Source organism: Molothrus aeneus, chromosome 3 (genome assembly GCF_037042795.1).
Source record: "Molothrus aeneus isolate 106 chromosome 3, BPBGC_Maene_1.0, whole genome shotgun sequence".
NCBI lineage: Eukaryota > Metazoa > Chordata > Aves > Passeriformes > Icteridae > Molothrus > Molothrus aeneus.
Genome location: NC_089648.1, coordinates 8377831 through 8393218, shown reverse-complemented (window position 1 = coordinate 8393218; position 15388 = coordinate 8377831). Strand labels below are relative to the sequence as shown.

The window sequence follows — 15388 nt, the reverse complement described above, 5'->3', positions numbered from 1 at the left end:
GGGGGTGCAGGCATTTTAAAAAGTTCCCAACCTGAATTTTTTCACAGCTTTTCACAGAATGGTATTTCCTTTGCTGACCGCTTGGTCTCTACTTAGGCAAAGCCTTTTCTTTCCTTTTTGGTTTGTTTTTTTCCTTGGATCAGAGAAACTGCAGCAGCAATGTTTGAGCTGCCCTGAGAACAAATTCTGCAGCCACTTGTCTGGAAACCAGGGGGCATCTGCTGGGAGAAGTAAAACAGAGTTGTCCTGCTCCAGCCCAAGCTGCTGCTGACCAACCCTGAGCCTTGGAGAGGACACATTTAGTGGCCTCAGTCCAGCTGCCATGCCTGCCCTGCTGTGCCTTGCCATGGGGAAGCTCTTCATCTGCTGCTGGAACTGCTTTGTGAGGCTCCTGTCTTCCCAGCAGATCTGATCTGGGGTTGTTCATCCTGGAGGAGGCCCAGGGGAGACAAGGCAGTGTCAGGGCACAGGTTGGACTCGATGATTTCCATGGCCTGTTCCAACCTTGCTGATTCTGTGATTGTCTGAAACCACCCTTGGAGCAGTTGTAGGATAAGCCCTGGGCCTCCTCTTCAGGAGCTCCAGCAGCCCAGGTCCCTCAGCTTCTCCTCCCAAAGCCCATCCTGTCAGTCCTGCAGAGCCTCTGCAGCTCCTCCTCACTGCCCAGAACAGGGAGCCCCAGAGCCAGACACAGCAGCCCAGATGTGCCCCCCTGGCCTGGGGTGTCTCTGCCACGAGGCACCGCAGGGGCCTGCAGACAATTCCTGCATCCTTGTAGGATGATCCTGCTCCCCAAGGAACGTTCCCATGGTTCCAAGTCAGGAACTGAAGTAGGGAGTGAAGGCAGTGAGGAAAGGGCAAACCTTGTCACCACATCCTGCACAGCCTGAAGCTGTCCCAGCAGGGCCCTGTCAGGACAGGTATTTTAGCTCTGCCTTTTGTTTCACTGGGGTGCTGAGGTCAAGCAGTTCAGTATCTAGCAGTTATTTTCTTTCCCCCCCCCCCAGCCTACTGGCTTTCTTTTTCTTCATAAACTAATGCTTTTTCACTTTCTGCTATGTCCCAGATTGCAAGGCAAGATGTATTCTATTTGCCACCTGTATGGCAGTTGTCTTTTGTCAAGTGGGCAGTTTGCCTTATCTCTTCCACACCCACTCCTCCCTGGGAGGGGGGGAGCATCTGTTGATAAGAGGCTATTGAGTGTCACTGCATGACTGATAAGAACTACAGCATCCCACTGGGAGATGCTTCACCCAGGGGGAGGAGCCAAGCATTCCTACCTGGATATAATCTGGAGATTCTGGAACACCAGCACAGCTTGTGCACTGGATTTCCCAGAGGAACTGCAGCTGCCTCTTCCACTGGATCCTCAGAGGAATACTACACTCATTTCTACAGGACCCCTGCTCCAGCAGAACCATACCTGACACTCCAGGAGGACTGCAGCCACAATTCCAATGGCACTGCCACCAACACCCTGACCCACAGGGTGTCAGGTTGTGTTCTGACTCTGTCAGTGTTGTTTTGGTTTACTGCATTGTTTATTTTATCCTTTTATTTTCTTCCCTAATAAGGAACTGTTATTTCCCGCTCCCATATTTTTTGCCTGAGAGCCCCTTAATTTAAAATTCATAGCAATTTGGAGGGTGTTTCACATTCTCCACTTCAGGGGAGGCTCCTGCCTTCCGCAGCAGGCACCTGTCTTTCCAAACCGAGACACTGCTATTAAATTTCTTATTGGTGGAAAGGGATTATTGGAACTCTTAAAGGAGTTAATTTAAAGGAGAATGCCCTGGAATGAGTTATCTCAAACCAAGACATCTGTAGGTTAAAGAATTTTGAGCTTCCATATTATTCAAACAAATAAAAACATTGTACCTAGTTATGATGGACTTACACTTGTATAGCACTTTAAATGATTATTTCATTTAAACCTTTTCAGATAGTTAACACTGATCTGATTATTTCATTTAAACCTTTTCAGATAGTTAACACTGATCTGAACCAGAGCACATCATCACATAATGGGATCTAGATAAACAATAAGAAATATATATAATTCATATGCTTACTATGGCATCATATACTGTGAAATGTAAACTCAAACAAAAGAGCAGTAAGTAGCCTGAAATGTTTAACACATTCTCATGTATCTTTTTTCTTGCCTCTACATTCACAAAAACATACTGAATTGAATTATTCAGGCCCATGGGCTATTCACTGAAAGACTTCAAAGTTTTATTTAGCCTGTGAAAGAGGATTTTGAAGTAAACAAGAAAAAAAAACCAAGGAAAAAAAAGAGGGAAAAAATATCTTTTTACTTCCTTGGTATCTTCTCTAAACCTCAGTTTTCTGGCTGACAACATACTTTTTCACTTATCACACAACCCTATTTTTGTAGAACCTCCAGCTGTCTATACCTCACTTCAGTCAAGTGAGATGCTTAGTGTAGAAAATGAGATTTTATGTTCACGACAATTATGGAAAATAATGGCAATTTCCACAAAATGATGAATCAGTATTGAAAAGGCTTAACTAAAAGCCAGACAATGTAGCCATAAATGTTGAAAAAGTGACCTCTACACAGCCTATATAGAGCAACTCTTCTGATAATGGTTTAAAAGGAATGGAATACAGAAGAGCTCTTCAATCTGACTATAAGCAAGTTTCTTCTTTTAGGTGGTTTTTCCACATCTGTTTGAAGGGCTTATGAAAAAATATTCAGATAAATTAGTGAAATATTTAAAAAACATATGACAAATGCTACCTCAGAAAAAAACACCTCTTTTTTTCACTGACAGTCACAGGTTTTAAAGCTCCCGTATAAGCAAATCAGGTAGCACATTTAAAAATGGCAATTCTGCATGTTTTACCTTCTGCAGGGATTGAACACATTAATCTTGGTGAATTTTTGCTCAGGTCAAAAAAAAAAAAAAAAACCAAAATATTTCTTCCTCTTCTTCGACAGAGAAAGATCCTTCCCTACCTGACTGACTTTTCTTTGAGCCTCCCATACTTAGGTTAAATGTTATGCTACAAGATATCTTGAGCATAACTGATGACATTGCTTCTGTGCCTAAAAGGGGCTGTCACCACACTGGGCAGTAGTAAAGCCTCTGTGTATTTTTCAATAAGCTTAAAAAGCAACGTCAAATTTTACATGGATATAGCTTATGTTTATTTTGCCTTGAAACCAGAGCTATTAAAAAATTAAACATTTAGCCCCATTTACTTTTAATACCAGGAGGGTTCAGTATATCACCAGCTGAGAGGGACAGTTGGTAGGTTTACTGTAACAGTCTCCCAGTCTTGAACAAACATCTAACTTGTTACTAATAAAGAAAATGAAATGTTATACAGAAATAATTTTAGAGAACAAAGTTGTTAGATGGTGCATTTGCTGTAAGGGCAGAACATAAGGATGTCTGAGCTTTCTACATAGGTAAAACAATTTAAGTATTGTGATGGCTAATGCAAATAATATCCTGCTGAGGATGAGATAAGTATCCAAACATACCAGAACTCAATAAGTGAGCAAAAATCCTTTAAAAAGCAGTAGAGTTTCAGTTCTGGGTAAGCTACTTGAAACTCATGAAGAAACATAAGTACTGGGACACTGAACAAGCTGTGCTCTCAACAACCAAGGTATAAGATCATTCCCTATTGTATTTGTGGGGTGCCCCGATGAAGGCAGGAATGATCAATCTGTCTCCATGTTCTCAGAAGGCTAATTTATTATTTATGATACTATATTATATTTAAGAATACTATACTACAGAATACAGAATGGATTCTTACTGAATGCTAAAAAGGATAATAATGAAAGCTTGTGACTCTTTCCAGAGTCCCAACACAGCTTGGCACTGATTGGCCATTGAGCCAAAACAATTCACACCATAACCCAATGAAACAATCACCTGTGGGTGAAACAAACACTTTCCACATGAGCAAAACACAAGAGAAGCAAATGAGATAAGCATTGTTTTCCTTTTTCTCTGAGGCTTCTCTGTTTCCCAGGAGAAAAATCCTGGGCAAAGGGATTTTTCAGAGAATGTGAATGCCACACTTGCCCTTTTGTGGACAGGTTCTGATAAATGGAAGGCACTGCAGCACTCACCGTTCTCGGTCTTGCTCAAGCGCTTTCTGTTCAGCTTCCAGACTTGCCTGCAGCCCTGCCTGTTCACCACAGCTGTGGTTCAAGGTGGCCAGCTTCTGTTTCTGCTCCTCAATTTCAAAGTCTATGGTGGAACGGCGCTGCAAAGCAGAATGCCTCCTTTCTAACTTAGCAACAGCTTGCTCCAGTGCCTCTCTCTGCTGCTTTTCCCTTGATTCAAGGATTTCTTTTTCCTTTTTCCGAACCTTCCCTTCCTGCCGGGCTACATTGGCAGCGAACTCAAAGGTTTCTTGTAGCTGCTGCAGCTGATTTGTGCTAGCCCTATACTGGGCAAGCTGCTCTTCTTTTTCTTCTATTTCTTTCTCTATTTGATAGAGAGTATTATCTAACCCTAACAAGCCCCTGTCAAGGACTTCAGAAGCTCTTTGTTTTTCCTCCAGCAGAGCTGGCAAATGATTACTCGTCAGGTACTCAAGCTGGCGTATTTTAGATTGGAGCCTGTATTCCACTGGCTTTATCTTGTCAACTTCTTCAGCCTTGAGTATGGCATCCATAAAGTTTTCATCATCTCTCTTGAGATTTAAAGGTTCTTCATGTGCAAATTTTAAGTGCTCCAGATCTCTTTTTTCATCTGCTATTTCTTTTTCTAGGTGATCCATTTGTTGAATTAAATCTTTTTCCAAAATAGCCAGCTGTTCCAGCTGTTTCCTTTTAAACTCTATGAAATCATGCTGTGCTTTTTCTAATTCTTCGTGGTTTTCATCACCTTCAGATCGGGCTTCCTTGACTCTCAAAAGAGATTCTCTGATCTCTTCAAGATTTCTTCTCTCTTCTTCTAGTCTTTGCACATCCCCTCTCTTCAGGAGCTCTATCATGACCTGCTTCTCTCGAAGCTGTTCCTCCAGGTGAGCCACCAGCATCACCTGTTCTCTTTCCTGTTCTTCAAGTCTCTTTTTTTCTGATTCCAGCTTAAGATACTGCTCATCTTTTTCCTTTTTCAGTTTTTCTAGTTCACGAAAAATCTGCATTTTCTCTACTTTTTCATTATGATTAAGTTCATGGAGTCGCTGCAACTCCTCTTTGACCCGGGCAAAAATTTCTTCCTGCTGCTTTTTCCTTTGAAGCTCTATCTCCTGTTGTTCTCTCAATCTCTCCTCTTCAAATTTTTCTTTTTCAGCCAGCAAATCCTTTAACCTGCTTTCAATGTGAACACTTCTTCGTTTCAGACTCTCCTCCTGTTTTCGGATTTGCAGCTGAACTATTTCTGTCTCTTTGCGCTGTGACTCCACTTCTTGCTGCATTCTTACAAGTTCTGCTTTGTCAGATTTCTGTTTTTCTTCCATCTCTTCTATTTGTTTCCTACAGTAAAACATTTACATGAAGTTAAAAAGGTTTAAACTAAGATTTTTTTACTATATATAGCCATTTATTTTTTCAATAGTTTTATTTTGCTACAGGTTAAGATCCTTCATTGCTTGGAAATGACAGTGCATGAGACAAATCAAAAAGAGATTCTTATAGTCTGTATCAGTATAAAAAGCTGTGGATATATAAAGTTATATGAAGACATGCTATATAGCACTTATTAAAAAATTAGACTGCGTTAGATCTGTAAAATCAAATAAAAATATTAATAGAACATAGCCATGCACACAGTGCAGAGTAAATATGTATTTTTTTTTTACATACATACATTCTCATGCACAAAAACTTGTATGGAAGGACTTGATTAGCAATTTGCCTCACCAAATTTAAGCCAACAGATGAATTAAAGCAATGTTTTCACTTTAGGTAACTCAAACTGAATTACTGATAAACAGAATTATAAGATTTGAGAAATTATTATGTCCTGTGTAATCCCTCTTACTTGAGGGTTACCATTATCCCCATAATGCAAGCAGAGACAACCTGCAAGTCAACTGGTTATTTTGCCAGAAGTCAGAAGAATTAAAGTACAAGCAAATCTATTTCTGCACAATCTGAATTCAAATTCCACCAACATAACAAAAAGCAATAAGTATCAGTGATCCTGTGTTCCATTAGTTGCTGAATAGTATCTGTCAGTGCTTCAGGATTTTTCTGAGTTTACTTCACTTAGTCCAACTGCATAAAGAGCTCTATCAAAATGGAGCACACCATCTAAAGCTGAGAAGGCTGAAAGGTTTTCAGCTTTTGAATCTAATCAGTGCTGAGATCTGTAACAAGGAACAGCTATCACTTCCACAGTCTCAGCAGGTATGATGAGCCAAAACAATCAACTCAGTTTGCCAGCTTATAACAATGCTTTCTTTTGAATTTCAAACCAACTTCCACATAATGTTCTGAAAAGCATGATTAGTATGCCCATTCCACACCACAGTTAGATATGAGAAAAGCAGAATATAACACGTTTCTCCTATCACATTTCAATCCAAAGACAAATAAACCATAAAAAAGAGATACTAATTAAGAAGGTAATTTGCCATCTTTTAAAGAAAAGCCATGAAAATAAAGGGCAAGGGTAATATAATCTATCTGTACAATCTACCCACTGTTCCTTTGCTAAATATCAGTTAGCTCCAATTCAGCTACTCAGGATTGTCTACTTGCTGAATAACGCTGTGATTCCAAATTCATGATGCAAAGGAGTTTCTAACTTGTATATACAGACACACACACACACATAAACACCACAGAGAACAAGGTTACCTTTTACTTTCTAATTTTTCAAGCTCCTCTCGTTGCTGTCTCTCAAATTCTAGCCTGATTAAAAAAAAAAAAGAATACAGCAAAATGGTTGTTTTCTGAATATCACAAAAATAGGAAGACATGATGCAATTTTCTTTCTGTTTAGATAATAATGATACAAATGAAGTTTTGTAAGACTACTTCTTACAAGAACAGAAAATATTCCTTCATTAAGGTTACAAATTAGGTAACATGCTGACACGAGTATAAATAGAAAAAAATTAATTTCTGGGGAAAAAGTATTCAAAAAGTAAAGTGAAGCAAGACATACAGATGATTAGCATAGCCTCTGTGAGTTAACTACATGCAGACAAGGCAATCAATACACAGAAAAGTAATTTCTCTACCTTAGACAGATTGGTCCTTTTACAGGGAAAAGACTGCCATGGGAGGCAGGGGGAAACAGAGGGATCAATTGAGAAAGGAATTGATAGAAAAAACATATTAGCAGGACAGAATACTTTAAAATCAACAGCTCTTTGTTTTATTGGAGGTTAAATTGGTTAGATTCATAGAACATTCATCATATTACATCTCAGAAGAGGAATTCAAGTAATTACTCTTTCTAAACATTTTTCAAATGCCAATGACAGCTAAAGTAATTCTCTTCATCCCATGGTTTATTAACTTATCCACTTCTGAGAAGGGAAAGGGCTGCAAAACTACAGCAGTGTGTGCTAATAATTCTGCCATTTCCTTCCAAGCCAAAGAAAAAAATCCCAACCATTCCTAGGATGTAATCAGTGGGGGTTGAAAAATCCCAAACAGCATATTCAAGCAGAGAACACAATTCAAACCCATTCATTTAAAACACATTGAGATTTTAATGCATTTAGTTTGACAAGGTTCTGAATAAGCATGGGAGAGCAGTTTATGTAATTTTTTTAATATCAGCTTTTATTACAGCTGTACACAAGTATTTTTCTTAATTTCATTTGAAAGATTTATCTGTTATTTAAGGAAGTTTTTAATAACAAATACTAAAAAAGCAGAAAGAACTTATGGATTAAATTACTCAACCAAATATACCCACATTCAGTTATTTCAGGCTTGTTACAGCATAAGGACATGCAAGTTAGTGAAGCAGTCCATAAATACTGAAAAAATTGCAAGACTGCCCCATAAGTTAACTTCAAGTTTTTTCTAAACTGCAGTTTAAGACATTGTCATCACAACTACACAGATAGGTTTCTAAAACTAAGGAATTTTTAATGTTTCTTTTTAAAGTCATAGAAATGCATACAACAAAAAGAAACTGCCCTTGGAAAGATGCAAATAGTACACTAATAATCTACCATTTATAAAGCTATTGTAAAAAACTGTGGTTCATGCCCGTTCAAGAAGCATCTTTGTAATGGCTGCAATAAGGAAGAATGACTACCTTTACAAATCCTGTATTTCATTTTCCCCTATTTCTCACAAATTCATTTTAAAAAAATGTCTTCTACAATCCCTAAGTGATTAGCCAATGTAGATTTTTAGACCCAGATCCATTCAAGCTTTCATGTAACTGTCTCACCAAGAGTCCCATCACATTTGAACTTTACAGCACAAGGATAGATGATGATAACCCAGAATTTTTAATTTGATCACAACTGCTGCAGCAGCAACGCTGCACAAATCCACAAAGTGGATGCAAAATGCACAGAGTGCTGAAAGGGAACAAGCAGCAATCTTGGGGGCTTTCAGGAAGCAAAAACTTAATCCAGTGGTTAACATGTGCTTTGGGTTTTCCTTCCCCCCTTTTTTTTATTAAAGCTATACCACAAAATTTCTCCCTTTGGCTGTGATCTGCTATGTGAAATTCAGAGCTTTTAGCTATCACTTCTTACCTAGGGCTTGGCTGATAAAATGCCATCATTATTTCAGTCCAAAGTAATACAGACCCTGGGGAATATAGCTCTGGCTTGTGGAAATGCAGGTTTCCTTTGGGCACTATTAGATGTAGAGCATCTTTGCTTAGACAGTTGGCAAAGAACAACTTGACTGTATTCCCACGCTTGGTTAAGTCACAATGAAGGAAAATGTTAGAGCAGCTAACATAACATGCAAAACCCAGAGCAAAACCTTTTGGTGTTTTGACTGTCCTATAAAACATATAATTTGGCAGATATATTTTTTATAAGCATAAAAATGGTAACTAACTTTTGACTGAGATCCAGTACAAAGAAAATGAACCAGCACAGCAATCAGTCTGGTATAGACACAGAGCAGTGATTAAAAATTCTGTGATCTTCTCTTTGAGGAATTGTCCCTAAAACCTTCAACCATGGCATTATGGCAATCAGTTTTACCTTAGACTGAAATGAAGCTGGAGGTGCCCAAAAAGTTGTTCATGAAAAAGGAATGAATTGTGCAAATCTGGTTCTTTTTTCAGTGAAAATGGTTCTTCCCCAAAGAAAAATATGGATCATTACCACTCCAGTCAACAGCCTCCAAATACAACACTGAGGTGTTTTAAAAATTCATGTTCAGTACATTATAGACACTAAATACCTCTGTGAAGACAAGAGTGGCTGCTACCTGGAGATGCCTACGGTGGTCAGAGCTCCAATGAAGGCTCTCCAACAATGAGGTTATTCACAATATCTCCATTCTCTAAGGTGCAGCCTCTCCTCTGCAGGGCTAAGAATGATTCCTTAGTCTTCCTTAGCTGGCTGCCTATTTTCTTAACATATTTAGGAACTCACCACTTTTGAGACTTGTGGAATATTTCCTTCAAACTCATTGTGGGCTCAAAGTTATTTCAGGACAAAAAAGAATTTGGAGAGGCAGGACAGGCCTGACTGAAGTAACCTTACTTTTCTAAAAAGCTACTACAAAAACAACCCTCAGCATCACAAAAGAAAAAAACTAAAACCACAGGGGCTATAACAAATCACTGCCAGTTTTATGAAGCACACATGCAAGACTGATGTTTTTGTGTTTAGTCTATCCTAATAAAAATCTTTTTCACATAACCTCTATTCCCTTTATTCATGTGAGCACTACTGTGAATAGAAAAAGCATATTAGCTTGAAATTAAAAAGAAACATACAGATATTAAAGACTAGAATCTACTCTTTCTTCTTTTGTAGATCTACCACAAAGGAACTTAATCTGATCAGTGTTGAATTAAATAGACACCATTTTCCTGGAAAGTGTGTCATATCTAGTGATAACAGCAGTGTAGATAAGCTGCAGAGAAATGAAGTCAGTTCTACAAGCACAGTACTACAGTAGCTTAATCTGCACAGCACAAAAGTGCAATCTGATACTACAGCTGTTTGGAAAGACTGAGTACTGGCAGGACTACAGAGATGTTACAATGCTGTTCAGTATGCCAATTAATGAGATTAGTAAAAAAAAAACAAACCAAATCTCCTATACTAAACTGTCAGAGACTGAAGTAGTTCATGCCTAAAACATTGATTAAAAGTTTTGCTTGTTATAACAAAAACTGCAGAAAGAAGCTACAACCAAAGAAGCCTCCCTGAAGATACCTGACTGGACTGTAAGTTAAATTACTAAAATTAGATAAAGGGAAAACCCATTCTTCAATCATCTCAGGCCTAGGAAAAAAACAAACAAAGCTGAAGGAGAGGAATGCATCCACAAGAAAGCCAAATGCAGCAAATATTCTTCCCTGGCTGAGTTTGGGGTGGGAGAGAGACCAGAGCCTGCAGAAGCCAGGTTTACACAGACTCCCCCCCAACCCAAAATCATGCAGGGGGGGTGGAGGAGGTTTCAGATGCAGCCTCTGGTCAGAGGCACTGAACACCCACCCTCCCAACACAAACTGGCCCAGCTGTGGAAGCCCCAACCCCATAGGCCACATCCATGGGACATTCACATGGCTGGCAGCTGAGGGGGTGCCATAATCCATCAAAAACCCCCCAAAGTGCCCCCCCAGAGTCATTCCTGAAGCCTTGCACCACAGGGTTGCACATGATGCCACACAGACAATGGCAAACTCCCCCCCAATAGGGAGGTGACTGGGCTTTCCTACCTAGCCTGAGTGTGTGTAAACCCCCTGGATTCTATTCTTTTTTTGGGGACCTTCACCACCAAGAAGACCAGCTGGAGAGGATCAACAGAGCATCACTGGGATCCATGGAGTGGTGATATTTTCCTTATTCTGTCTCTCTCGAGCCCTTTCTGTCCCCCCCCCATCTATTTTTTATTTCTTTCTTTCTCTCCCTCTCATATTACAAATCAAATGAAAAACCCATACTATTGTCACCATTTTCACCTTAATTCAGGCAGAGGCACTTCTAAAAACTTTAGTAACTGGATCATGAAATAAACCCACGACAAGACCAAGGTTTCTCATCAGTAGTTTTACAGTTAAAGTATCATGTAGCTAACAAAAGGTCCAAAAATGACATCTTCTACATAAATCTACATGCAAAATTCTATTTTATCCAAAGCTCATTATCTGAAGCAGTGTTCCATGACACTAGATTAAAAACAAAGACTGAGAAGAAGTAGAAAAAAGAATTCTGCACATTAAGCCAAAATTTTATGCAACAAGATAGTTTCCCACATATGGGAAATCAACAGCCAAACAAAAAGGCATAAACAAGAACAAATCACCCATCTGAAAACACTATTAAGGACAATGCTGGTTTTCACAGGAAGCAAGATCCACCATGTTGATCTCACAACTGAAGGTAATACCCCACAGGCTCTTCTGGCATTGATTCCACCAGAATCCTTATTGCAGCCTACAAAAGTTGCAAATTTAGCTACCCCTTTAGGTCATTAATACTGACACTGGAAGGAAAGGCTAAATTAACAACAGACAGAATGCTAGTCAGCCACAAAAACTGCACAGAAAAAACCCCAAAGGGCCAGCTACTGAATCTTGGCCTGCACTGGTGGTCAGCAGTACAATGTCATGTTGAGAGAAAATGACACTCCAATCTGTTGTAGGAAGCATTGTTCCTGATAAAATAAACAAATAAACAATCCCCAACAAAGTAGATTTAATGCAGGATAATCTTTTCCATTCTGCACTTTTCCAGAATGCAAGTTGCTCTACCCCACTTCCCAGGTACAATTACCCTGCCTTTGATAATCTCATTTAATGCTTTGTCCTGACTGAACACAGTCACCACTAAGAAGAATAACCAGCACAGCACTTGCTTGGCAATATTCTTAGCTGGAAGTAGAGAGTTTGGAGTCTGCTTTATCCAAAACATATTTAACTTGCATTTATCCCAGCTCCATTACCCTTAAAATAACACCTTCTGAACAATTATCTTTTTGTGACAACTTCACCGCACAATCAGAAAAATTCCTCTGCTGTTTGAAGAGGAGATGTTAAAAAAACAGCATTAGCATCAACATAAACAAATTTAAAATTGTCAAGTACCCCAGCCTAAGCTGAAAAGCTCCTGTTGCCTAACTGCTGCCCATAAAGGTGTATCAATTACAGAAGGTGTTATCTTCTACTGATCTGTAGAGCTCTGTTTCTGGTGGGTTTTTTTTTTATATAAAAGGAAAAATCCTTTCTGTAAGGCATGAATTTGGCATTATCTGAAGACAGGAAGACTGCTTTGGTTGGGAAATCATTTTTAAGCACACCTTCAACTGGGCCTTGTCCATACCATTATATTTTGCTGTAAATCTGAGACTAGTGAGGCAATGCTGAAACAATCTGCCCTATTCTATGCTGACTGCAGAGTTAAGGTCAGTAGTATCCAGGATAATACAAGTATTCATAACATATTATAGCAGAATAACATCATCAGGCAGGGAAAAGCCCAAGACAGCTCAACAATAACCAGAGGTAACAACAGCCAGGACCCCAACTCACCAAAAACATCATACTAGCAACTGTCACTGAAAGTTTTTAGATTCAATTATTTGAAAAGCTGAAGAAATAGGAAAATATACTTATATTATGGGGTTTTTATCTTCTTTACCATCCCTATCTAAAAATAGAATGTCATTTATTAGCAACCAGTTCACAATCTTGAGATCCCTGTAACTAGCTCAGTAGCAAAAGAGTAACAGTCACATTTGAAGCAGTGTTACTAGACACACTCCCTGAATTCCAGACATTCTTTAACTACGAGTTATTATTACCTGTACAATCTTCCTAAAGGATAAAGAGAGATTCCCAAGTAAAACTTGGGAATACAGCTGCACTATCCAAGGATATAATTCAATTTACAGTCAATTTTTCAAAAACACATGGGTGGATAAATTGCCTCATCTCATACTCAAAACACAGGCCCTAGCTATGGAAAAAAAAATTAGAACAAAACACCACTAGTTCTCTATAAGTCACTTTAGGAACAATGAAAAAAATCACTAAAAACAGCTCCTCTACCATAAGCATTCTATGTCATTGTAACTGCCTAATAAAACTTTTTTCCATATTTTAATTTGGCCACTTACTCAGATGTACTGGCAGAGAATACAAGACATTCATTGCTCAGCCTTTTTATGCTTGTATTGGTATTATATGAACTCAAGAAATCTTAATTTTCCGTTCAAAATGCATTTTTCTCAGGAAAAATAGTTAACTCATAATTCTGAAGAAAAAACAGAAATAACATTTGCCATGTCATTATTTTGCTGAACTGCTTTAGTCATAATGCTTCTGGAACATTTCAAACAGCTAAAATGAAGAATGACTGGAATTATAGCAACTGTGTTTTAGAATATACTCACCCTGGATTATAAAGCATAACTGCTGACAAATTCTCACAAGATTTAGAAAGATCAGTCATAGACAAGCTGAAGGAAGATAGCAGTCCACTCTAACAACAGACCATAAAATAAAAGTATTAGACATGCTTACAAACTCTTACTTTGATGAAATATCAACTAAAGTACATGAAGCAAATGAAAAAAGGCATTCTACAACAATCAAGACATATAAGACATATCTATGCTAGAAACAAAATTGTGAAAAGGTTTAAATTTACCAAACACTGATTTAATCTCACCTTTCTTTTCTCTCTTAGCTTAGCAGCTTCTTTAGGGTGGTTAAAGCGAAACATGTTGGTTCTTCCAAGTAATATAACAGCACCTGATGGAAAAACCACACACCACTGACTCACAACATTCTGCAGCTCAAAGTACCTTGTAATTTTTCAGACATGCAATGTGTAAGCAAAGACTTCCATTAAGCAAGAACTAAATGAAAATGCATTTTGGCAAGTGTTTTACCATGCATAGTCACAGCTACCTTAACTGATGCATACAGGGTATTCTTTCCTCTTCCTACTTCAACAAAAATGAAACCCACACATGTTCACACACTGCATGAATGTGACTGACTCAAGGTCAGTCATGTTCATGGAGCTCAGGTAAAGAATAAACACAGGGAGAGGAAGCAGCTGCCCCAATGTGATTGGGGAATATAGCCCCAGTCTACATGCTCTTCAACAGTACTACTTTGGAAGCCACCAGCTGATGCAGATTTAACAGGAACATCTGTAAATGTGAGCAAGAACAAACTTGTCCATCTGCTATTGATCACTGGTCAGGTTTGAATCCAGCTACACTAAAAGCTCCAGATTTCCATTATTTGCACTCTCACATTTTTCTTCTCCAAGTGGAACATTGAAGTTTACTCTTTGTTATTCAATACAATAGGATTGTACAATTCAATTCAATAGGATTATTAGACTTTAATACCCACCAGCTATTTTCTGATGGAAGAACCTTGAATAGCTCATATTGCTCAATGCACATCTATTATTGTATTTAATCAGTTAAGGTATAGTCACAAATAAAGAGATTCTGAGTAATTCTTATCATATTTTAAAGACAATAGTACCAAGATTAATTAATACTTCTTCCCTACTAAGAAGTATATTGTCAGTGATGTCAAAACATGGAAGTCTCCCAAGTTCACCAGCTCAGGTGAATCAAGCATTTATCTGTCAGTCAGTACAGAGCAATTTTAAAAAGGAGTCCATTACACTCACAGGAATGCAGAAGGAATGCTTCTCTTAAAATCAGTTTAATTAAGAACATCAACTCAAAATAGGTGATCCAGTCTTAGCAAATACATGGCAAAAAGCACTACAATCACTTCTTGCTTTCTACACAACACCTCAATTTTGGATTATATTTGCAGTTTACGTCAGTCAAATCTCAAAAATAATTACCTTTCATAAATCTGTATGAAATTCCTTCAGTTGCTTTCAAGTGAAGATAAAAATAATTAATTGCAAACATTTGCGACCACTTCACTAGGTGGAAGCAACGTAAATAAATTAATTAAATTTTCAGCATTAATAGTTACAGATATGTGTCCCTAACTTCATAAATTTCAAGGAAGACAGAAGAGAGAGACTTAATAAGAAGCACATGAGAGTCAGTCCTAAATGAGGGTCATTTGAATAACTCCTAGGTTTCTCTTTTAAGTACAGAAGTGTTGACAGTTTGGCCCAAACCCCTGGAAATGTATTCTAAGGTGAGGATATATTTAAGGTAAATGACAAACTAATTGTGAATGTCAACTTAATTACCTTAACAAAAACACCACATTAGCAAGAATTTGCAAATGATAGAAGAAATCCATAAAAGGAAATGGCAATTAAT

At 38.3% G+C, this 15388-nt stretch overlaps 1 protein-coding gene across 1 annotated transcript in view; it reads right to left on the bottom strand.

The window, feature by feature from the left end:
- Positions 1-15388, bottom strand: part of KIF16B (kinesin family member 16B) — a 139339-nt gene that overhangs the window by 55051 nt on the left and 68900 nt on the right. The window contains exons 16-20 of the mRNA XM_066547784.1: positions 13783-13865; positions 13505-13593; positions 7189-7221; positions 6803-6856; positions 4118-5473 (exon numbers count right to left, since the gene is read on the bottom strand). Coding sequence (XP_066403881.1) covers positions 4118-5473; positions 6803-6856; positions 7189-7221; positions 13505-13593; positions 13783-13865 — 1615 coding nt within the window. The remainder of the gene's footprint in view (positions 1-4117; positions 5474-6802; positions 6857-7188; positions 7222-13504; positions 13594-13782; positions 13866-15388) is intronic.